At 48.1% G+C, this 24,298-nt stretch overlaps 8 protein-coding genes across 8 annotated transcripts; 6 read left to right on the top strand and 2 right to left on the bottom strand.

Moving 5' to 3' along the window:
- Positions 1-4,388: 4,388 nt before the first annotated feature.
- On the top strand, positions 4,389-5,729 carry CLAFUR5_12906 (Cladofulvin biosynthesis regulatory protein claE; the record flags this gene model as incomplete). The annotated part of the gene is made up of 1 exon (XM_047912054.1): positions 4,389-5,729. The coding sequence occupies one exon, from the start codon at positions 4,389-4,391 to the stop codon at positions 5,727-5,729; it is 1,341 nt and encodes a 446-aa protein (XP_047767849.1).
- A 242-nt stretch (positions 5,730-5,971) lies between these two features.
- Positions 5,972-11,491, bottom strand: CLAFUR5_12905 (Atrochrysone carboxylic acid synthase; the record flags this gene model as incomplete). The annotated part of the gene is made up of 3 exons (XM_047912053.1): positions 5,972-9,213; positions 9,262-11,099; positions 11,154-11,491. The coding sequence occupies 3 exons, from the start codon at positions 11,489-11,491 to the stop codon at positions 5,972-5,974; spliced, it is 5,418 nt and encodes a 1,805-aa protein (XP_047767848.1).
- A 527-nt stretch (positions 11,492-12,018) lies between these two features.
- Positions 12,019-13,116, top strand: CLAFUR5_12904 (Atrochrysone carboxyl ACP thioesterase; the record flags this gene model as incomplete). Its single annotated transcript, XM_047912052.1, has 2 exons — positions 12,019-12,177; positions 12,274-13,116. 2 exons carry the CDS (start codon positions 12,019-12,021, stop codon positions 13,114-13,116), a joined length of 1,002 nt encoding a protein of 333 aa, XP_047767847.1.
- A 329-nt stretch (positions 13,117-13,445) lies between these two features.
- On the top strand, positions 13,446-14,258 carry CLAFUR5_12903 (Oxidoreductase claK; the record flags this gene model as incomplete). The annotated part of the gene is made up of 1 exon (XM_047912051.1): positions 13,446-14,258. The coding sequence occupies one exon, from the start codon at positions 13,446-13,448 to the stop codon at positions 14,256-14,258; it is 813 nt and encodes a 270-aa protein (XP_047767853.1).
- A 481-nt stretch (positions 14,259-14,739) lies between these two features.
- On the top strand, positions 14,740-16,457 carry CLAFUR5_12902 (Cytochrome P450 monooxygenase claM; the record flags this gene model as incomplete). Its single annotated transcript, XM_047912050.1, has 3 exons — positions 14,740-14,993; positions 15,043-16,172; positions 16,225-16,457. The coding sequence occupies 3 exons, from the start codon at positions 14,740-14,742 to the stop codon at positions 16,455-16,457; spliced, it is 1,617 nt and encodes a 538-aa protein (XP_047767852.1).
- A 1,310-nt stretch (positions 16,458-17,767) lies between these two features.
- Positions 17,768-18,621, top strand: CLAFUR5_12901 (Oxidoreductase claN; the record flags this gene model as incomplete). Its single annotated transcript, XM_047912049.1, has 2 exons — positions 17,768-18,054; positions 18,132-18,621. The coding sequence occupies 2 exons, from the start codon at positions 17,768-17,770 to the stop codon at positions 18,619-18,621; spliced, it is 777 nt and encodes a 258-aa protein (XP_047767851.1).
- Positions 18,622-20,126: 1,505 nt separating this feature from the next.
- CLAFUR5_14682 (Ecp34) lies at positions 20,127-20,466 on the top strand (the record flags this gene model as incomplete). The annotated part of the gene is made up of 2 exons (XM_047913830.1): positions 20,127-20,170; positions 20,232-20,466. The coding sequence occupies 2 exons, from the start codon at positions 20,127-20,129 to the stop codon at positions 20,464-20,466; spliced, it is 279 nt and encodes a 92-aa protein (XP_047768196.1).
- A 606-nt stretch (positions 20,467-21,072) lies between these two features.
- CLAFUR5_12900 (uncharacterized protein) lies at positions 21,073-21,987 on the bottom strand (the record flags this gene model as incomplete). Its single annotated transcript, XM_047912048.1, has 1 exon — positions 21,073-21,987. One exon carries the CDS (start codon positions 21,985-21,987, stop codon positions 21,073-21,075), a length of 915 nt encoding a protein of 304 aa, XP_047767720.1.
- Between the last annotated feature and the right edge of the window lie 2,311 nt (positions 21,988-24,298).

Here is a 24,298-nt window from a genome sequence, read left to right as displayed (position 1 = left end):
TATAGACTCCTTAAGGTCTCGATCTAAGATACCTTATACCTATTCGGACTTATACTATTATACGGTCGGCTATTATAGGTCGTATAGTAGGTAAGTTATAAAAGGTATTACTTAGTAAGTTTAGGCTAATATTAGTAGGTCGAGGACTCTATATATAGCTATAATATACGAGCTATTAGATATTACGATAGCGCTAGTAATGCCGTATCTACGCCCTTAATAGCTATCGATAAATCTATAGAGAATAACCTTAGCTAAAGTTATTACTAAAGGTATTAGTAAGACGACTAATCTTACTATTGTTAATAAGGAAGTTAAGAAAGTCGACTCCTCTAAAAATAAGGTTACGTCGCGCGTAGAAAGCTATTCTTAAATCTTACTAAGAAGTAGTAGCGCTTCTAGTAGGCTCTTAATTACTAATACTAGTAATATAAAGACTAGTATTAGGTTATCTTTAGCAATAAATTCTAGATTAATAACTCCTATACTACCCGCTTCTTTATTACTTAATAGCCCTATAAAGAATACGAGTCTACCTACCTTACGCTAGCCTTTATAAATAGCCTATCTTACCGCTTCTAAGCTTATATTAGTAGAAGAGCTAGGGCTAGTATCTACTCTATATAGCCGAAGAAGGTAAAGAGAAGTAAGAATAAGGCGAGTTAGTAGAATAGATAATAACGGACGTATTTAGAGATATTATAATTAATTCTAAGTACTATTATCGGCGTATTCTACCGCTAGTAGAAGCCTATATTTAGTAGGCAAATAACGAGCTATTCGACGACTTTACTACCTTCGAGTACTTTAATAAAGTACTAGTATATTACCTATAAGCTCTCTAATAATACAATAGAGCTACTATCTATAACTCTACCTATACTAAGTAAGCCTTTATTAAAGCTAATATTAACGCAATAGATACGTAGCTCGTAAGCTATAAAGGGCGAGCCCTTAGATCTTAGTATAGGCTAGGTCTGTATATAGAGTGTAGACTTTATTATAACGTCTAATAGTTTCTATACTCTCTCCGTATCGAACTTACTATAAACTATAACGAACCTCTATATATACGTTATTTACTCCGTAATATTAAATTCGATCTATTCAATTTAATATACTCTTCCTAATATTATTATATCGGACTATATAATAATACCGTAGACAAACGAAAGCTCTAAGAGAGAGATATTAGATATTAATCTATAAAGTAACCTCGAAGAGATATATAGAAGGTAGTTAGCGATAGAAAGTAAGCTTATAGAGACGCGAGCCGCGCTAAAACGAGCGGAAATAAGTAGACAATAGAAAGCTCTAGTAGAGGAGTAAAGTACGCGTTACATGTCTTTTTAGTAACCTTCGGTAGTACTAGACCCTCTTTTATAGGCTATTAGTAAATAATAGGCGACTAAGGTAGTATAACTACCTTAAAGGAAGAGATTATACTAGTAGGACAATATAGGTCTATTAATTTAGTATCGTTATACTATATTGAATTACTACGTCCGTACTACTAGATTCTAGCTATCTCTATACGTATATACGAGATAACGTTTATATAAAAGCCTAGGTAGTAAGCTATATCTAGTAAAGTAGATAAATGGCCCTCAATCAATATATAAGTATGCCCTAATGCTAAAATTAGAAAGGTAGTTGTTCTAGCCTAGATTTCTAAGGTATTAAGGCGCTCTATAATAAACTCTATACCCTCCTATTTCTAATAATTGATTATATAAGTGTCTTAATAGTTATTATATACCTAGTAATCCCTAAATCCAACGCTTAACTTACTTATTAAGCTAAAAAGAATAGTAAGGCTAATAAAGGCTTCATTACTTAGTAATACCTTCTTTGTATTAGTAATAGCCTTGTTACGTTCCTAGTCCTTACGATTATTATGATTTAATACGCTAAGTAGCCGCTCGCCGTCGTCGCTTAAGTAGTAGTTAATAAAGTTTTTCTAGTACTTCTTCTACTACTCTAAGCGCTAACCCTTTACTAGGCGCTTATTAGGGTTAATTATATCGTATAGGAATAGGCCCTTATAATAGGTATTCTTAGGCTCGCTAGTAATATTTTAGTAGTCGCTTAGCCTATTATATCCTTATTTTTATTCTTATTACCGCGGCTATTACTACGGCCCTAATTACCGCGGCTACTACTACGGTTATTATTACCTTCCTTTTAACTAGTATCCCCTACTATAGATACCGTTTCCTCCTCTACTAAGGGTTCTCCGCAAAATATTACGAAGACTAATCAACTATTAGTTATTACTAGTACGGTATCGCGTATCTATTCGAGTTAACGCTTAGTAAGCTTTTATAGTAATATTTTTTACGCTTCTACTCGTTATATAGAGAAGTACTATAGGCTAGAGCCTACTTCTAAATAGTAAGTAGGAAGTACCTACTAAGGTTATTATACTCGGCGTAGAAGTATTTAAGTATCTTAGTCTATAAAACTAACTAGTCTAAGTACTAGTTATCAATTCTACGTACGCTAGCCTTCTAAAGCCTAGATAACTTAAGTATAAGCTACCGCTTATGTAGTATATCGTCTAGGCTATACTAATCCTTAAGAGCCTAGTATTTCGCTCTAAGGGTAGTCCGGCTATATATAAGCTCTTATCCTAACTCGGTTGTTATTTAGATAAGGTAGGTAATAAGCTTTAATCGCGTAGTAGTAAAGATATTATATATTCGTTACCTTCGGTCTACGTATATTTACCGTAGCTTAATTAGGTCTCTCGCTATAGCGTCTCCTACCGTATACGCTTATTAGATTTCCTTAAACGTTAAGTAAGTAGGCTCTATTAGCTCGTTACTTAGTTAGTAAGGATCTATATACTTCTAGACATTTAAAGACTCTACGTAGAGCTCTAGCTAACGGTTAAATTTATCCTATTCATTATAGCTCTTTAGAACTACGGTACCCTATAGTAGGGTACTAGTTACTCTATTTTCGGTAGTAGCTATAACTACGGATAGGGAGGCTAGTAAAAGTTCTACGCGGGTTTACTAGGCCTAGGAGTACTGCTATATAGATTATAATAGTATTTTATAACAATATAAAATCTACTTTAGGGCTTCCTTATCGTAGCGAGTATTAGTAAGCGCTAGCCGGGCTTATAACTATTACGTTTTTTATATAGGAAGTTATTATACGGGCTTATATAGGGTGTTTTAAAAGTAGACTATATATTGTATATATCTATCTAGAATAGATAAGTATTACTCTTAAAGAGGATATAGATAACTAATTAGTTACCTAATTCTTAGCGTACGTAGCCTTAAGTTTTAATAATAATAGGCTTTTATCTATCTATATGCTCGGATCGCGATAGATAATAGGAGGTTAATAATAGTAAGGTTTATAATAATAAAAATCTTATAAGTACGGTGAGATCCGATAAAAAGAGAGTAGATACCTACGGATTACTATTATTATTAGATAATAGTAAAGCCCTATTCTTAGTATCTAATAATAGAAGAGTTAATAGACCTTATAGGTTAGTTCTACCCTAAAGGGTACGGGGTCCGACGGGTAAGAGAAGGGGGGGTTAAGCTTATAGAAAGCCTCCTAATTTCTAGCGGAACCTAGGTATCTAGCGGAGGAGAGAGGGGGGTAATACAGAGAGCGAGCCCTTAGATCTTAGTATAGGGTAGGCCCGTACTTAGAGCGTAGACGTTATTGTAGCGCCCGATAGTCTTTATACTCTCTTTATATCAAACTTACTATATACTACGACAAACCTCTATATATATATTATTTACCCTATAATATAAGCTTACCGGATCTAAACCCTATTAAGAGCTACTTCTTAAAGATAAAGAGCCTAATCTATAAGCTCTATATTACTAATAAGGACGAGCTTATAATACGAGTACTATAGGTATAGAATAAGGTAATAATAATATAGTATATTAAGAGCTTAATCCGCTATATACTATTAAGGATTTAAGCTACTATCGAAGTAGTAGGTAGAAGTACAAGATATTAAGTAAAGTAAATAGCTTAAATAGTCGCTACGTAGTAGTAGTAGTAGTAATAATACCTTCTATTAATAATATAACCTAAAGTCTATACTCTAGTAAGCTAAGAATTCTCTAATTAGGTCGGCTATACTACAGATTAGTAGGGAAACACCTAGATTGAGAATAGTGTGCTTACTAACTTTGGGCTAGGTTTCCTATATGTAGGTGACACACTGTACCCTCCCTCTCAGGCGTAGTGCTGGTCCTTCAAGGTTGTATATTGTGTTATATAAATCTTCCGGGTCTACGCGAACAGAACGTGCTTGGTAGCCACGTGTACCGTTGCTGGATATCAACCGTCCATATTCCCCGATGGAACTGTACGCCATTGATGCTTCCCGATCAGCCAGCATGTCCCTGTCACGCAGCGTGGCTGCCATGCATTTCCCAGTAACAGCGCCGCCGCCTGTACCAGTACCACATGCTCCCCACACTGGAGGACTCCATGAAGCGACAGCGACAGCGTCGTCGTCGGCTGGTCCAACGTCGACGAGCATCGCAGCAGGACCTCGCGTGCGCAGCAGTTGCGAGACTTGTGCAGCCTCCAAGTTGAAGTGCTCCAAGGAGAGGCCTCGCTGCGCCAGATGTGTCAAGCGTGGCTTGGACTGCACCTATGTCTTGCTGAAGCGCGCGGGCAGGAAACCAGGTCAACCCCAGACATCTTCCAGGTCTCGACGAAGAGAACCGTCAAGTGGTGGCCCTTCACCCCCATCGGGAGTCACTGGTACCAGTACTAGCTCTGACATGCTGCAAGACTTGTTCGGGACACCATTGGATATGACAGTGGATGGCTTCGATGCGGCAATGAGTGACAGCTCGACATTCCACAGTAGTGATCTGCTTGACGATCACTCCCTGTCCGCATTCACGGCAGACCCCTTCTTCATACATGGCCTGGATGATCAGCAACTGCACTCAATCTGCGACGACGACCCGCATAGCATGCTTGGTGTTCCACCTCTAATGAATCACGCTTTGATGGAGCCTAGGACTCCCCGAGCTCTCTCGATATCGGACAATGGCTCACAGCATCTCCGGACTGGTCGGCTCGACGGCGTATCCTGCTCATGCTTGGCGCGCGTTCTCTCATTGTTCCAGCGATACTCAGCTTCGTCTGAAAGTTTGTGTATGCATCAGCGTAAACCCGAGCTTGATGAGAGGCTCGAGAATGTCTCCACACAATCCATTCTTAGCCAGAACGGAACAGCCGTCGAGCTATTGAGTGGTATTCTGGAGAGCCCGTGCTGCCAGGATGGTTATCTTGTCGTCATGGTGGCCTTGGTCACCTTTAAGATCTTGGGCTGGTATTCTGCTGTGGCGCAACGTACCAAGACCTTGCTGCCAGGAGAGCGTCACAACCCATCGCCATCTTTCGACGAACAACATTCAAATACAACCACCACCATCCGAGGCTTCTGTCTAGACGGCGAGGATTCAGAGAGGAGGACAGTCCAGCTGATCCTGGGCGAGCTCCACCCTGTGCGGCAACTGATCGAAAGGTTTGCATTGAGACTGAAGCTGCTTGTGGAAGAGATGCAAGATGCAGATAAAGCAGGAGTTGCTGCGAAAGACCTATGCGCAAATGCGATGCTGTCAACATCAACGCTCGTGTATAAGCAGCTCGAAACGGATCTTCGAAGTGAGTGGAGGGCACTATCGGCGCGTGTTATCGATCGTCTGAAGAATCTGTGATGTTGTATAGCGATAGATATGCTCAGAGCTCGTCAATGCTCGCAGATAGATGAGAATATGAATGGTACATCGACGTTACTGTACAAAGCACCAGCTACCAGGTGATCAGCAGAACCCCAACGATTTCAGTACCTTGCGCCAATAGCCCAATAGTCTACCACGCCCCGAGACTGCACAGCTGTAACTCCTAGTCAGTTATGTAAATAGTGAAGGGTTATCGTGCAACGTACACATCGCTTCATTCAGGCATAAGTCTCCTCCAACCAGTTGCGCAGGTCGCCTATAGTCTCGTAGTCGAGGAAGAGACTGCCATTGACTTTGATGTCAAGCGTCGCTCTGAATGTATCTGCGATCACGAGAGACATCAAGCTGTCGACGCCAAGGTCGCTGAAGCCAACGTCGTCGCACAGATCCGCAAGCTCAACACCAACCTCGTCAGCTATGAGCTGCATTGCTCTGTTGGTGATGCTACTGCTCTGCGATGCGACCGGCTTCTCTCTGGCAGCGATCTCGTCAACTGCAGGCCTTGCAGTACTTTTCCTAGGTCCAGGCACCGCAAACGGTAGGCTGGACTCGAATACTGTCTGTGCCGAAGATTTCGCTGCCGGAGGGACCTGTCTCGAGACCGGAACCGAGTGTTGAGTGCTTGATGATATATCTTTGGTCTCCGTAGTGTCGTCGAGATTTGTGCTGTCAGGCGCCGAGAAAAGTCTTTCCAGCAGAATTCGGCGATAGCGATGAAACTCTATCCCTTCGACAAGCCCAATGATAACGCCATCCTGCAAGATGTACACATCACCAAAGTACGCAGTATCGTCCTCGACGGTGGGTATCATCTTGACATATGACTGGTACCTCGCTCCAGGAACCAGCGGTCTTGCGAAGCGCATAGTCTTCCAGCCTGGCGTGATGCAGAAGAACTTCTTGGCATCAATGGCATCAGAGCAGTTCATGATGAAGCCTGCAAGGTGTGCGACGCTGTCAATGAAGTATGGCGGAACAGTCCAGACACCACTTTCCTTCGTGCTGAGCTCCACGTCGGCACACCCTTCGAGACCATGCATGACGACCGACTGCATGCCTCGATATTTGTCGGCGTAATCAACAAGGTTGCTTGCAAACAGTGTGTATGCCATGTTGTGCGACAGTCGATTCGCCTTGCCTTCAGCAACCAGTCGGTCGAGTGTTTCAATCCTGTCTCGAACCAAGTGAGTAAGAGAGCTCCACGAGCTGATCCAGTCGGTCGATATTCCGGCATGAATGGAAGAAGTTGCAAATGGCTCCGCGGAATCACCATTCGCATTGATATTCTGCCAGACGAGGTCGATGCCGGACCGCACATCTGTAGTGCTTGCAGTGACCCGTATGACCTGTGGATTCGCGGTGTTCTTTCGCGCCACGAGGGCTTTAGTGACTTGTAGGTTCGCGACGTTGTATCGCGTATCTTTGCCGTGTACACCAAGCTTCTTGTGAATGTGTTCGGCCAATGTGAATGCAATGTCACCATGGATAGAAGATGTGGCAACACCACAGTCATTCATACGGTGTCCATGCGCGGCTGCTAGGAAGTCGGGTTGCATCATATCAGACTCGATCACCACGGTACAGCTGCCTGTGTCAGTGTCGAACACTTGTTCCACAATCTGCTGCACTGTGGAAGTGTGCAGCTCGCTCACAGATGGTAGCTGTCCTCGCACGATCTTCTGCTCGTCAGCATAGAAAGTATTGCCCTTGGTCAGGCACCAATCTCCCTTGTATTGCAGCCAGTAGGTCTTTTCGTTGAAAGCATATGTTGGCAGATCAAGTAGTCGAAGATTCTTCTCGAACGGTCTGTGCAGCTCGGTCCAATCGATGTCGACTCCTACGGTGTATAGTTGAGCAATACTGTCGGACAAGGTCTTCCAGTTCTCTTCGCCGCGTCGGAAGGATGGTAATGCAAGCTTGACAGATGGGATCGTGGATCGCACAAACCCGGTGCATACTGGATGTGGGCCAATCTCGACCCAGACGGTGTCGCCGCCGATCGCACCAATCTCTTGCGCGTTGTTCAGAGCTGCAAGAAAGTCGACTGCTTCTCGTGTGGCCCGCCTTACATACGTCGCATTGATGGTCTTGGCATCGAAGATGACTTTTCCAAGCAGCGGCGAAATGACCGGCAGCTTGGGCTCGGCGAAGATGACACCCGATTTCGCCAGTGCTTCAAAGTCGTCCAGGAGTGGGTCTGTCTGCTCAGAGTGGAATGCGAATGCGACATCCAGCTTGATGCACTGAAGCCCAGATGACTCCAGTGGTGTCTTGATAACCTCGATCTCCTCTTTCGTGCCAGCCAAGACCGTGTCCGCAGGACCATTGACACAAGCAACAGTGAAAGGCTTGCCAGCAGCACTCTGCGTGATCTGATCAACAGAAGCTCGCACTGCCATCATGAGGTGGCTACCAATCTTGCATCTCTCTTGTAGCAGCTGAGCTCTCCGACCGACGAGGAAAATCGCGTCTGATGCGCTGATGACTCCAGCGATATGCATTGCAGCATACTCACCCAGACTGTGTCCGATAACAATGTTCGGTAGAACTCCAATGGAAGCCCAGTACTTTGCTAGGGCGATCTCTGAACAGACAAGCGCAAGCTGTGTCACCACCGGGGAGTGCTGATGGTCCTTGTCATGCGAGCCATCGAGTGCGCAGATAAATGACTCAAAGCCTTGAGCTCGTGTGAGCGAGTCGAGTTGGTGAACGAACTCACGGAACGTCGGCACGTCTCGGTACAGCTCCAGATTCATCGACTTGTGTGATGCCCCTTGACCTGTAAAACTGAATGCGACGGGTGGGGGCTCAGCTTTTCGCACAGGCTGTATGTACTCGATCTTCTCCCGGTGAGAATATAGCTGCTTCTGCAAGTGCGCTATCTCTGATGTCGAGATAGCCACCCGTAGAACATGCTGATATCGCCGTGCTGTGGTGGTATACGACACGTTGGCGATCTGTGTGTCTGGATGGGAGTCGATGTAACTGATCAGGCGATCGACGTTGGCCACCAACGAGGTTTTGGTCTTGGCAGACAAGACAACGACATGTGTTTTGCGCGTATCGCTTTGAGATATGCTTCGCATTGGTGCATCTTCCAAGATCATGGTAGTGTTCCCTCCAGCAGCGCCAAAATTGTTCACAACAGCAATGCGCCTCTTATCATCGGTGTGCTCCCAGGGAGTCAGCTCAAATGGGATGTGTAGGTTGCGTTTCTTGAAGTCGTGACCAAACTTCGGATTCATCTCAGTAGTGATGCCGATATGTGGTGGAATGACGTTGTTCTGGAGCATGAGAAGCACTTTGACCAAGGCAGTAGTGCCTGCGGAAGATTCGCTGTGACCCATGTTGGCTTTCACTGCTCCGATATGCAGAGGTTGAGATTGACTGCGTCGTTTCGAGAGTGGCGCATAGACATCGAGAATGCCTTGCATCTCTTCGCTGTCACCAGCCTGCGTGCCTGATGCTTGCATTAGTATTTCAAGTCAAACACACCAACGCGACTTACCTGTGCCATGGAGTTCGACGTATGACACATCGAGAGGATCCACCCCTGCCTGTCGAAGGACTTGCCGTGCTAGATAGGCTTGGTGACCAGCATGTGGATGAGTAATAGAAACAGCCTGCGCTGAGTGATTGGTACCAGCTCCAAGGATCACACCCAGTATGTTGTCGTTATCGTCCTCAGCGTCTTCAAGCCTCTTGATGACCAGAGACCCCACTCCATCAGCACGACAATACCCATCGGCCGTGGCATCCCATGTCTTGCAAGCATTGTGTCCTTTGGACAGAAAGTGTCCGCTGCACAGCCCTGTGAAGCCATCTGGATTGGTGAGAATGTTGACGCCGCCAGTCACGGCCGTGTCGACATCGCCCCTCCAAAGTGCCTGGCATGCGACCTGGCCATGGTTAGTTGGTGCGACGATACTTGTAACCTGACTTACCTCGACTGCAGCCAACCCAGAAGAACAGGCGGTGTCAATACTGTAACTTGGACCAGCAAACTTGAAAAAGTAATTGATGCGGCCTGGACCAAATGCTCTACAGCCTCCTGGAATGTAGTATGTCGACACTTCTTGTCCTTGGTTGACTTCTCGATAATCGTCGGCAGCTTGGCCGTAATATGTGCCGATGCGCTCAAGTCGTGTAGAAGCTGTACGATTGGCCACATAGCCAGCCTGTTCCAGTGCTTCGTAGGCTGTTACCAAAGCAAGGCGCATTTGGGGATCGACGGTTTGAGCTTCTCGTGGTGACATATTGAAGAACGGTGCATCGAAGAGTCCGGGCTCATCTATGAAGCAGCCATACTGGGTCATACTCTTGTTGAGCTGCTTGCCAGCAGGATCATAATGTGTTGCAACGTCGAACCTGTCTGCGGGAATGACCTGCGACGTATCAACGCCGCGTCTCAGGACATCCCAGAACAGCTCGTTGCTCGTTGCACCCCCTGGTAGCCTGCACGACATACCAACGATTGCTAACTTTGACTGAAGTGTGTTGCGTGGCTTGACGCTGGTGGGGGAGTTGTGCCCCATCCACGACAGAAGATTGCTGTTGACGACCTTGAGCTTGGCTGGGCTGCTCTTCAAAGCTGATTCGAGCTCGTTGAGAGGTATCGAATTACCATAATTGTAGATGATCATCTCGGAGGCGTCGGTCAATCCGGTATATTTGACAATTGAGCTGACCACACTGTCCCAGCAAATAGCTTTGGTGAGAAGTTCTGCAACGACACTTGCGAACAAGCTTTTCGAGTCCTCGACAAGGTATGGATATCCAGAGCTAGTTGACCATACACTCTTTAGATGGGTCGCGGGTGCTTTTTGGACAGAGAATGCTCGACTTTGCATTACCATGTCGACATCGTCTTGACCATATACATGCGGCGCATGACAGAGCCCTCCATAGACTGGCAGAGCGATGTACCTCGAAGTGCGAAAGAACTCTGAGCCGGTGACAAGAGCCTTTAGTCTCGCTGGTGGACCACTGACTGTGACCGAAGATCGGCTTAGTGCACTGATGAAGACCTTGCTAGTGGCAGGCTGAGTGCTGTTCGCATATAGCGTATCGAGCTGCTCTTGTGCTTCTGTTGGCGTAACGTTGTTGATCACGTATGCCCAGGTTTCTGGACGTGCGCTTGGATCAAGAGCTTCCAGAGTCTGTGATACGTAGTACACATGAACTCCGAGGCGAAACGCAGTTCTGACGGCGTCTGCTCCGGTAGCTGAAAGATCGGCGATGGTCGATGCTGAAGAGACAGCACATGCTGTTAATAGACCAACGCCTAAGCCAGCGAGTGAAGCAGTGGCAATGTCATCCATCTTGGCAGTGTTGTTTTCAAGATATCTAGTAATCATAGTCAGTACTGACAGATCACAATGGAGCGGGACCACGACTCACCCAATGAGTGTAGTCATCTGGGCAACGATAAGCAGAACACCGTCGATTGCGCCAGAAAGTGCGCCTTCCCGAAGCTCGTGATCTTCCGCCCAAGTCAGGACGCTTTCCAATGGCTTGAACAGGTGCTGTAATTTCATCGACAGTCCTTGAATCTCCTGTTTGACGGTTTGTGTTGCATCTTGTATGAATTGTGCCAAGCACTTGTGCTGCGCCAATTTGCTTCGCGTGTGTGCTTGCCGGAAAAGGTCCTGCAGGTCACGCTTGGGGAATTCATTGCTGAAGTAGAACAGCGATTCAGTGGCCGCATGAACCTTGTTCTCCAAATGATTCGTCGTCATGATAGAAGTTTGATTATCAAAGGGCAGAAACCGGAAGAGCAATCACGCCCGCACTATCTGCTCAGGATCGTGATGGCAGAATGGGGAACATGGGTCGACCACCGACAACCCGCTAAGAGCTGCAACAACTCCCGGTCTGGAAAGAAGCTCAGATGGAGACGTACTGTAATGTTCTGGGAGATAAGTTGTCAATTGCAAGAACGCCAGGGGACGCACCGAATGAGATGTTTATGCTTTCCCTTTCATCGATACCCCGTGGTCCTGCAGGTCGTTACCAAGCTGATCCTGCAGCCTCAGCTTCAGATGGAGCCGAGCGTGGTTAGAATCATCCGATACTGTTGCTTATCCAGTGCTTCGGACGATTGATGCACAATGCCGATAGCACGCGTCGAATCCTCAGCTCCTTCGTCAGCAACGCCACTTCGTGGCTGCAATATGGTGCGATGTCCCTGCAGTGGCCTTGAAGTGCACTGAAAATTGAAGTCTGGGATCGACGCTGAGAATCGACCTACCGCATACTTAGCATCATGGACGACAAAGGTGGATATCGACAGATCAATTCTGCATTCAATGCGTGCGCGTTCGACGACATCTTGGGGAGCCAGATGGCACAACTTCCTGAACTGCCCGATGTCGAGCAGCTCACGCCGCGAGTGCTCCGCATCTTGGGACAGAACCCGGGCAAGGTATGTGATATGTTGATGTCGGTGTTGTTGTTGTCGAGAAGATGCAGAAGGTCGAGAACGAAAACGAAAACGAAAACGAAAGCTGATCCAAGGCAGTTCACGTTCCAAGGCACCAACACTTACGTAATTGGCACGGGCCGCCAGCGACTGATCATCGACACTGGAGGCGGAGAGGCAGACTGGGCGAGTCTGATCAACGACACGCTGAAAGCACGCGGCATCACCATCGCGCGTGTCTTGTTGACGCACTGGCATGGCGATCATACCGGCGGCGTGGCCGATTTGATCCGCCTGTATCCGGACCTGGAGCATCACATCTACAAGAACCAGCCGGACAGAGGCCAGCAGAACATCTACCATGCACAGACGTTCGACGTCGAAGGCGCCACCGTGCGCGCTCTACACACTCCCGGCCACTCGGAAGATCACATGTGCTTCATCCTGGAGGAAGAAGGAGAGCCGCGTGCCATGTTTACGGGTGACACCATCCTAGGACACGGCACTAGCACGATGGAAGATCTAAGCAGCTTCATGGACAGCCTGCAGAACATCACCGACCAGCAGTGCGAGGTTGGCTACAGCGCCCATGGTGCCGTCATCGAAAACCTACCACTGAAGATGGTGCAAGAGCTGCGGCACAAGACCCGACGAGAGGCACAAGTCTTGACAGCGCTCGCGAGTTATGCCAGTCGCGGTCAGAGAAGTCTCACGACAAGTGAATTAGTGGCAGAGATCTATGGGCAGTCACTCAACGCAGAGACTCGTGCCTTTGCCTTGGAGCCATTCATTGACCAAGTCCTGCGCAAGCTCGCTGGTGACGGTAAGGTCGGCTTTGAGGTAAGAGCTGGCCAACGAAAGTGGTTCATCATGGACATGATGCAAGGAAGCATTCGTCCAGCTCGATCTGGTTCCGCTCGGGAGATACTGGTCGCCGCATAGATAACGTATCCCTTGTACACTCAAGAGTGATTTGCTTTCCCGGCACTTCTCCTCCCGCTGGAAATACCAAAGCGCATGTGGGCGTAGTACCGACATTGTCGAATGGCCGGCGAGCGTCGGATATTCGCCAAAGAGAGATTCCGGCAGGGATTCTACAATATGCCGCATCAACTCTCCGATATGCTTGCCAATGTGGCCGTAATAGGGACTCTCCCTTGTCTATCGCAGACAATACTGACAAAGCTCATCCTTGCCTCGCTCGATCAACACTACCACGAAGACATCGTCGAGGCTCAACGATCACACCATCATTATCGACACTACTGGAGATGGACAGCAAGGTCACAACATATGCCGTGCTAGGCTCTACTGGCAACTGCGGCTCAGCCTTGATCCGCAACCTACTCGGGAAGCCGCAGAGTCGTGTCCACGCATTCTGCCGGAACAAGAAGAAGCTGTTGCGTCTGATCCCAGAGATCGCAGACAGCAAGCAAGTCGAAGTCTTCGAGGGCGGTATGCAAGACCATGACCTCCTCGCTGCTTGCATCAAGAACACACGAGCCGTCTTCATGTGCATCAGCACCAACGACAATGTACCAGGTTGCCGATTGTCACAGGATTCAGCAATAGCACTTGTCAAGGTCATGCGAGAACTTGGCTATGACAAACCAGATGGCGGCCCAAATGGTCCGGCTCCGAAGCTCCTGCTGCTCTCATCCGGCACCATTGATCCCCATCTCTCCAAGCACTTGCCATCTTTACTGCTCTGGATACTCAAGCGATCTGCCTCCCACGTGTACGCTGATCTGGAAAAGGCGGAGGAATTCTTGCGCGCTCAAGAGAGCTGGCTGACCACAATCTACATCAAGCCTGGAGCATTGTCGGTGGACAAGAAACGAGGGTATGAGCTCAGTCTCACAGAGCAAAAGGATCCTGTCTCGTACTTGGATCTGTCGGCCGGCATGATCGAGGCGGCGGATGATCCGGAAGGGCGGTGGGATCTGAAGAATATTAGTGTCAACTGCGGCAGTACACCAGCTGGTTTCCCCGATGGCACGATTTTGTGTATCCTTATGGGTTTACTCAGACACTACTTCCCATGGACGCACGCATACCTGCCAATGGGAATGGGTCCAAAGTAGTGCATAGAGCTGTATATTAAGACATATTTCCATCTCCAATCACGGACTCAGCGCACGTGGCATGCTGTTAAATCTGCATGTACATGTAGTTCTCAGCTTCACGATCTCCTATGTGGGCCCGCGTACATAAGGGAACGACTCAGGATCCAGAGCTATCTATCGCCGATCGTATCCTGTGTTGCGTTCGATCACATTCGAACCTATCATTAGCATACAGCACTCTGGCACGACATACACGCATGCATCAGTCTTCGAAGGATCATCGGCAACGGAATCGCTCAGCTTCGGCTCAAACGGACAATTGTAAGCAGTAGACTACAATCAATCCACCGATCAAAATCCTGGCACATGAACAAACACATCGGGAGCGAGAATATGATAATAAATCGACGGCCGAATTCGCGCTACTGCTTCTGACCCTGTGTATTTTCGCCCGTTCCTCGTCGCCGTCGGCCATACTCGATCTGAAGCGTCGCGAAACATGAATTCAACAGCGGCCAACGTGAAGCCTGAGCCGGGTCTGTACGGTCCAGATGCAGCAGCGTCTCCTGCTATTGCACGATATCTGATTCAAGGCCCATCACCACTATCGATTGGCCTTGTTGTTTTGATCGGCGCCATTTCCAGCTTCCTATTGCAGCAATTCCTCAAGCCAGCTGTTAATCCACTATCGCCAAAGTTCACCTCCAACACTTGGCCATGGCTAGGCTCTCTGGGCATGATGATCGGACACTGGTAAGTCATTGTCATCAGTCGGCGGATGAGCATTACTGACAAGGTATAGGACCTTCTGGAAATCCTGTATCAAGGAGTCTAAGACTGGACAATTCAGCTTTTGGCTTGGCAGGACGCATGTGGTTGGCCTCTCTGGTCCAGACGCACGCAAGATGTTCTTCGAGCACCCAGCTTTGGATCTCCACAAGGCCACGGATCTTACGCCTTTGGGTGTGAACTTCTGGCCCATCCACGCCATCTTTACGCCGCGAGATGAGAAGTTTCAGAAGAGCACTTACTGGCTCAGGACATTGACGCACCTCATGAAGACGCCCAACATGGAGCGTTGCCTGCCCGGCGTTATCCAGGATGCTCGCACAGGCCTTGAGGCTCTTAAGCGAGACACACCTTCTGGCATTATCAACACGCCGAAAGTATGGCCCGTTGTCTTCAAGCAAACCGCTCGCGTGTTCATGGCCGACGATGTCACTGATGACCCAAAGTTGTGGGCGACAACACTGGGAGCTATTGATACCATTCTGCATACCTTCAGTCCATTCAACACCCTGCTTCCGTGGATTCCAGAGCCGAGCATGATACGACGTCGCATGGCTCGACGCGCACTTCTGCGTGTATCAAGAGGCATCGTGCGCGACCGACATGCGTCACCCAAGAGCGCCAGTAAGAATGATGCAGTACAGTCGCTCATCAACCTTGGCGATCCCGATGACAACATCTCCGAATTCATGATCAACGCTGCCTTCGTGGGAGTGGTGAATGCTCATGTCATATTCCCGCAGCTGCTCAACGCTCTAGCCGTCCACCTTGACTGGCAGGACAAGGTCTACAAGGAAGTCACAGAGGTAGCGGACCAGCATTGCAAAGAGCAGTGCCTGCCACTGGTAGACAAGCTTTTCCATATCCCGTTGTCAGCCTGGGAGAATTCTTTCCCAAACGCTGCCCTCATGATGGAGGAAATCAGCCGTATCTGGACTTGCTTCCCGACCGCCCGCTTCAACACTCTATATGAATCGATCCCAATCCCAGGAACGAGCGAAGTCATCCCAGCACGAACTCATGCCATCTACAACTCTACTGAGATCCATTTTAACCCCAAGCTCTACGACAGACCTGCTTCATTCCGGCCTGACCGTTTCGCGCCTGAGTCGCAGAAGACTTGGGATAAAGAACCACATGGATGTAAGTTGCCAATTGCCATACAGGATTGCATGGATCGCTGACTCTTGCACAGTGAACACGTGGGGTACTGGACAACGACTGTGCTCGGGAATGCGCTGGGCAAAGCTGCAACAGAACATCTTGATGGCGGTTGCTCTATCTCTGTACAGATTGGAGAAGTGCGACAAGGATGGAAAGCCAGACCCATCGGCATACGAAAAGCAACAAGCCATGGACGGCGATCTCGACGAGGAGGTGGCTTTTGTGCTTCCAGAATGTTTCGTCAAGCTCATTCCAAGGGAGTGAATGGCTCAGATAGTTGCGTCAAAGCGTACGCTGACATAGACGATCATTTGAATTATTGGGTAGCTACACTGCTTGCACACAGTCGTGATGTGAACTATTCCTGTCGCGACGGCTGTTGTGCTCAGGTTCCTTCCAGATGGTTACCGGCATTCCCACGTGGTGGTTGGGTAGAACTACATAACGAAACCGTATTGGTATCCTTCGGTCCCAAGGTACCGTCGACAGGCGACGAATGTTGTCTCGGACATTTGCAGCTCGTAGGACTACAAATGCGCCGACTCGTGGCAATCTTTGCGATTGTGCCAAGGGATCGAGACTGCACACCATGCAGCTCACCCTCCGATGTTGGCTCTCTCAAAGGATGTTGAGCCCGTGATCCTCGCAGTCAGGATATAAGGAGGTGATTCTATCAATATCCGCGACAACAACAGACTTGATACTGTTTGTGGTGCTACCAATCGATACCAGTCTCTAGCAATGGCGCTGTCCACAACTTCATTACTGCATGGCTTGCAATGGACAGTCATACTCGCACTGTACTTCGTCGGTGGTTCGTATCAACTGAAGAATCTACTAGATGCGGGTAACTGATGGGTGTATTTCTTCAGGAGTGGCATGGTGCCTGATTCTCTGGGTTGTGCCCATAATCAAGCTGAACATATCCAAGAGCGCCTTCGTTCAATTCGACGACACGACACAGCGAGGACATCGATTCTTGAAGCCTTTCTGTCGCGCTCTCGCGGGGTTTCTCGCATTGACAACCTTGCTGGTATCGAGACAAAGTGATGCAGCAGAAGCGGCGACATGGTGGTACTATGCCGCTGCTCTCATCACCATGTTGCAGGTCACCTTGTGGGAGACTTTTGCGCTTTTCCCGATCAACGACGCTGTCAATGCAATGGCCGACCAGAAAGAGAATTACCGAGACACCGAGCTCACTTGGCTAGGAGCAGCGGGCCACACTGAGCTGCTGAGGCGTATGGATAGTTGGTCCAGCCGCCAAATTGTCCGAGCGATGTTGCCTCTGATAGCAGCGGCCATTGCTTCCTACCCGAAGATTGTTTTGTCCGTGTAGACGAGCGATGTACGTAGTTACCACATCTGGCCGGAGTCGATGGTGATCAGTATCAGGTCGGAGACGGATGTTAGGACATTTATCATGCGCTAGTGGTTAAACAGCGGCTGCAAAGTGAATATTCCGAATATCCCGATAACAACAATGGTTTCGATAGAATAGCCCCTTGTAGGATAACTGGTAGCTAACTAAGTATAATGGCACTCATTCTCATACGCAATGCACGCAGTCTACAATGTCATACACCTGGCTCATAACCCGCGCATCGTCAGGCCGAGGCGCCGCCATTGCTCTCGCAGCCTTAGAAGCCGGCCACAAAGTCATAGCAGGCGCCCGTAACCCAGCAAAAGCCTCGCAGGTGCGCCCAGAGATCCAGAACCAAGGCGGCACATGGCTCAGACTCGACGACTCAACTGCAGATGTTCGGCACGTCATCGCAAAAGCAGCAAAAGAGCACGGATTGAACGTCCTTGTCAATAATGCAGGGGGCTATGCTCTTCGCGGAGTCTTAGAAGACTTCAGGTAGGTCCCTATCAAAGGGCAGGGTGTCTTGCAGCTCGTGGCTCTCATACCAAACACTAAGACTTTTGTGATTGCAGCGAGACGGAATTGTATCAACAGATGGAAACCAACTTCTTCGGTCCTATACGCGCAATCCAAGGAGCCCTCCCATGGTCTCGTGCCCAGAAGCCAGGCACGATCTTCAACATTAGTAGTACGTCCGACATAACCGGATTTACAGGCTTCTCGCTCTACGCCGCGAGCAAAGCCGCTCTAGAAGGGGCGTCGGAAGCGCTCTATGGCGAGCTTGCACTCTTCGGGATTCGTGTCCTCGTCGTCCAGCCGGGAGCGTCTCGAACCAAGTTCCAAAGCGCAGGACCAAGACCAGCGGTGTCGGAGGCGTGTGTTGGGACGACAGTTGATGCGATTCTGCAGCGAGCTGTTGGAATGGCGGCAGAGAGACGGGTGATCTTATTCCGCCGAAGGCGGTCTATAAGAAGCAGCCAGGAGCCGGACAGCGCAGCGTTGATTGGACGAGCGTTAGCGAGCCTCAATTACGCTAGCTGTCTGGCGAGTGGCTGCGATTAGCTGAATCTATAGGGGTGGGGCTCGCCGAGCTTGCGAGGCTACACTACCCCGTAGATGAAGACACACCGCGTAGCACCGTAGCGACGTGTAAGCCTACGAACACTCGAGCGGAGGTCGCTAAGCCTAGCGGAGCGGTAGAAACACCTCGCGCAGCGGCAAGGGTAAAGGGGGGTCAAGGGGGTCTCCCCCGGAAACAAAGAGGCGGGCCGCGGATCTGCACTATGCTAGGTTAAGAAACAGATTGCGCCCGAGCAGTCGATACGTAGTCGCGGCAGTAGGTAGATTAAACAAAGAGCCTTCGTCGGACTCTATCTACGAGGCTTGGCTCTGCCGCCTCGCAGCACATTTTTGGAGGTTCCAAAGCAATCATCGGTGCCGTGATCCACAGCGGTGGAAGCGGAGCCGCGATTGTTCTTCTGCGGCTTCTGCCGGCAAGAATACGCTCGTGGAAGCCAAGGCGAAGATGGACCTGCGATGTCTCGATCAATGAAGATTACATGACACCAGAATTGGCGTATCGAGCACATACGCCCATAGCTTGGTGAAAGTAGTGGGTCCCGTCCGCTACTTGTCGTGCTCGATGCTACACTTCACCCAAGTTTATAGATTGTCCCTTAGCCCGAGTGTATTGTCTCGCATCTCTCGCATAAACAGATCATCAACATCATGGCGACAACAAGGGTTCCCTGTCCAGACTCGCATGGAAATTCTGTCTGGCATCTGCAACAGGTGGCATAACCTTGTGGCGTGGCCACAAGCTTCGCCGCACCCCAGCAATCGCCGCACCCCAGCTCGGATTCTCGCGTTCCGACACATGGTGTTGCTGGCTTGTATCAATTGCCACACACGCTCAAAATACACGATATGTAGCTCAAATTGCTCAGAATAGCATCGCGAATACAGAATTTGAGAGCCTGTGGGCACTATAGTGGGCTCCATGGTGTGTCGTTGTATGTGGTGAGGTGGTGAGAAAGCAAGAAACGCGTGACTCTCGACACGGGCGCATGAAGCTTTGGTGGGGCTCTCACCAAAATCCCATGCCGAAGCGTCAACACCAACCTCTCGGCAACACAACGTGTTTTTACGCGATATGAGTATGCAGGATATGGAGACAGATAGCTGCGAACACATTGGGAAAAAAATCAAGTTGATATGAGCAATATTGGTGGTGTTGATGATAAAAAGTCACTGGGGTGCGGCGATTGCTGGGGTGCGGCGAAGCTTGTGGCTGTGGCGTGAGATGACGGTTATAGGGTTGAAATAAGGATTACTGGGTGCAAGGCTTTTATGAGTGTTGGAGGGAAGGATCGCGATAACTGATTCAGGGCATCAATCTGCCCTATATAGGCGCTAATAAGGCACTACTTTCGAATAACATGGTTTTTCACACCTCGCAACCACTACCCTGTATTTTCAATCGAGATTCCCCAGTTTCACAGCATCTCCCCTCTTTTGTATTCCTAATTCAATCCTATACCTAACAACAGTGTCCACTACTAGCTATAATGCTCTTAAGCGCTCTAACCGTATTGTTGTTGCCTACTATGAGGTACGCAAAAGTCCGCACACGCTAAAATGTGGCGTACTACGTCTTTACTGACCGCACCAAGTATTGCGGAGGGCTGGCGCTGCATTTGTCAATTGCCGTATGTTGACGATCCTTCTTGGACCACCGACGACGCGTGCAAGGCTATCAACCGGAAGCGATCCATCTCTCCTCGTTCAGACAGAGTCACTTGCTGTTTTTTCGACGATAGCTACACCGAGAAGTTCAAAAAAGCATGTAGCGACGAAGGGGTGAACTTCGGCGGCCAATGCTTTGGAATACCCTGCCCTTTTTGGTGAGGAAAGATAATGGCTGTGGCGCGTTGGCTCCTGTCTGGGTGTAAGATCCTGGGTCAAAAGGAACGCCCTGTGCTGAGGGCTGATGAGTTGTCTAGTTACTACTCGCCTTCAGGGCAATTGATGCTGCGTTGCGATACTCGACCCGGCGGGCTCAGCACAAAGTCTATAGCGAGAGAGCCGTGCTGCGGACGGCGACTAGTGCTAGCTAAGCATGTGAACCTACAGCATGCCCTAACAGTCCACCGCTTTCTTATTGCTTGCATGACCTACGATCACAGCTCTTTTCGAGCTCGGTATCTTCCCCCGACATCTGCGTTGCGGCCGTGGTTTCCAAGAACGTAATAGTCTTTCTTGGGTCTGAGCTTCCATAACGTACGGCAATGCTCGACTTCTGGTTGCTCTTCCCTCACGTCCGCAATTTCTGATGGATCCGATTTTCATTGCCAGGTCAATGACTCAGCTCCATGCTGATCATAAGGCCAGGGAGTAGTGATCAGCGAGTAAATACAGGTGGCTGGACTATGCTCTGTCCAAGGACTGCGGATGGTAAGTATTCGAAAAAGGGTCCAAATGCGACCGACTTGATGCTGAATTTGTTACAGTAATCTAGGTGGGATCGTCTCCGCCCTCCTTATCGAAATCGGCATAGAATTCCAAAAATTCCTCCACGGTATCGTACAGAGCGGTCTTGAATTCAGGATCCCATAGCCCATACTTCCATCTCCACCCAATTGCACCATCGGCGTCTTCTTGCTTGCGACAATATACCGCGAACCCGCCATTGCCAATCCCAGCTGCAAGCGCAACCACATGGTCATCCCATGATCCCTGGATATCCCCAAGATGGCCTTCGCTCATTTCCTCGTCCGTCCTAGGCACCGTCACGAATCCCGAGTTCCTGGGTTCCTCTCCCTCCGTTTCCTCGCCTTCGATATCGGTGATGAATTTCATCTGGCGCAGCTGGCCGGAGTATCGATATGCAGGAAGTCCGTTCCCGCAGATTCCGCGGATCAGAGTCATCAAATACTTCAACTCGGCCGGTAGACCGTCGAGATGGATTTCCGTCCTTTCTGCTGTTCGGATCTGTTCCTCGGTCTTTTCGATCCACGCCTCAAGGGCCTCAATATCAACTTCTCCATGGACTACCCCGTCCAACCGACAGCTCCTAACGAGATTGCCCCGTCGATCCTCACTCAGGAAATCTCGAATAGACGTGATACTAGGATCCTGGGGATGTTCCAATCGAACCCCATAGTCCCCCTCGAGTCTTTCCACTCTTCGTTGAGGGAGTTCTTCGGGATCGAGTTTGGGAGTTTTGGGCCAGAATTCCATGGCTTTGATTTCGCGGGTTTCGATGTCTGAGATGGCAGTTTCTAGTTTGGCCATGTTGATCTCGAGCACTCGATTTCGGTATTTTCGAAGAGCATCTTCGATGGCAGTGCTCTGTTCTTGCCTCAATCCATCCCCACCACGGAGTGGTAGATCGAAGCTTTGGGACGCATCTGCATGATTTGAAGGCATTTTTGCCTGTATTTCGTGGAATTGTGAGAGCGGCGGCACCAGAGTCCAGAACTGTCCCCAGGCAAAAAATCTCCATCTTGACGGCAAAAGGATCATGTCGAAAGGATCAATAGAGAAGCTTCCTGTCAAGCAAAACAAGGCTAGCGGAACGAGCACATGCGCACCTCGGCACGTGCGCGGAACGTGCGTCCGGACGGCAGTCTACAACCGACAGATACTATTTATTATTCTCCACAACTTCTTATCTTCTAAAGGCTGTTAGTGACTCGCCTACTGCTTCTAACTATTAGTCGCGTCGCTTCTAAGCGCGTTTCTAGTTAGCTTCTTCTATTATTATAGTAGGCTTCAAGTAGTGTTATATTAGATAGGCTAGGATTAAGATAGAGGTATAGTTATAGCTTTTCTTTCTTCTATTAGTCTGCTACTTCTTATCGTATTAAATTATAACTGCCTTATATATACTTAGTATACTATAGTATCGCTGTTTTTATATAGCTAAAGCTAGTAATAGATTATCCGCTTATTGCTTATATTATAATTAGCTAGAGTCCTAGCTAATATGTAAAGTATATTATAGAAATTCAATCAATATAGAAACCACCTTAGTTAGAGGCTCTCCTTACTTATTATTATTAGTCTCCGCGTTAGAGTCTTAGATCTCCTCCTTAGTATTCTTACGTACCTTACGGGCTTATATAATAGTATCCTAAAGAGTATTAATAACTTACTAGACTTATATCCTACGAGCTATATTAGAGTTATACTAATACTCTAAACTAATAGTTTAGAGTATATACTATCCTTTAGAGCGAGTAGTCTCTATACTAATATTAATATCTCTATTATTCTACGGATCTAGTTTAGTACTAAGGATATTACGACGGTTAATACCGCGGACGAAGGAGTACTAACGGTACTGATTACTAAATATATAGATAGATAGATTTGTTATTCCCCTGTTCTAGGACCCTATTCGGGCTATATAGGTATATGTCTATTATTATATATAAAGGGAAACCCGAATAGGTGAGAACCCTTCCCGCCCCCGACTTCTCCTTATCTAGATTAGCTTTTCCTCTAAACGTACGTAGTCTATATTACTACCCCGTTAGCCCCCGCTCCTAGCCGGTCTCGTCGCGCTACGCCGTATCCTCTCTTCCTATACTACTCCTACTAGGCGGTCCTATTCTAGCTAGCCCTTCTCTAGTATCTAGTTCGTAATAGGCCGTAGGTCCTTAAAGTTATTAAGAAGTACCCTAATCGTCTAGTTCCTAGTCTTTACTATCTACTCCCCCCTTCCTAGCGATATACCTCGGTTAGACGAGGAGTACGTACCGTATATTCTAGGAGTAATAGCCGTAGGGGTAGCTAGTATTCGTAGATTCTAGAACCTTCCTCTATAATAGGTACCCCTAGAGGCCGATATATTTGCTTTGTAGTTAGGTTACTATACTACTCTATACCTGTTAGGGCGAGAGCCTAGCCTATAAGATATAAGGGTGAAAGCGAGAATATAGGTACGAAGTACAGATATAAAAGGGTATAGTATAATTGCTACACAAAACGAAAGACGAAGAAAGCAAGAGAGGCCTAGGGAAGGCTAGATATTTATACGCGACCCTCGCGAGTACGTGTCCCCGTATTAAAAGGGCTAACCCGTACGAAGCCGCGCTTAGTAGCTTTGCTCAAAACCTTATTCCAACCTGCCCTACGTTCCGAGTCTTCCACGTGCTTCTTCTAGGGTCTAGCGTAGTCGCGGGTGCTCGCGGGAGTGCCGTGAGTCATATAGTTACGAGCCGAAGTAAATCTATTAAGGTTTAGTAGAGGGGTGAACTTAGAGGGCTAGGTCCCGTAGTAAATGTTACGGGGCATATAATTCTTAGCGCTTATATACTAAGCTAGACTGTCACTTCTTAACGACTTCTAAGCACTCTAAGGCTCTTCTGTCCCTACCTTCTATATACTCTATAGGGAGACTATAATAGTAGCCCCCCCGAACAAAGCTAAGTTCCTACGAAGCCGTAGTAGTTCTATATATCGAGGATGTTCAGCTTTAGTACTAGGCCTAGGCCTAATATTATAGTCGATATACTATTAGTAAGCCCCGTCGAAGAGCTTAGATTCGAAGAGCCTACCGATATTGACTTCTAGGCCGTCTACGCGGGCGTAGTATTCTTCGATTACTTAACGATTAAAGATGATATATTAGATAGGTTCCTATAAGGTATCCTACTTAGGGCAACCTTACTATTCGACTTTATACTTAATCGGCGGTAGTCCTTTAACGTCGTTAGGCTCTACGCGGATTCCC

The sequence above is a fragment of the Fulvia fulva genome, chromosome 11 (genome assembly GCF_020509005.1).
Source record: "Fulvia fulva chromosome 11, complete sequence".
Taxonomy (NCBI): Eukaryota; Fungi; Ascomycota; class Dothideomycetes; order Mycosphaerellales; family Mycosphaerellaceae; genus Fulvia; species Fulvia fulva.
This window is presented reverse-complemented; position numbering and strand designations above follow the sequence as displayed.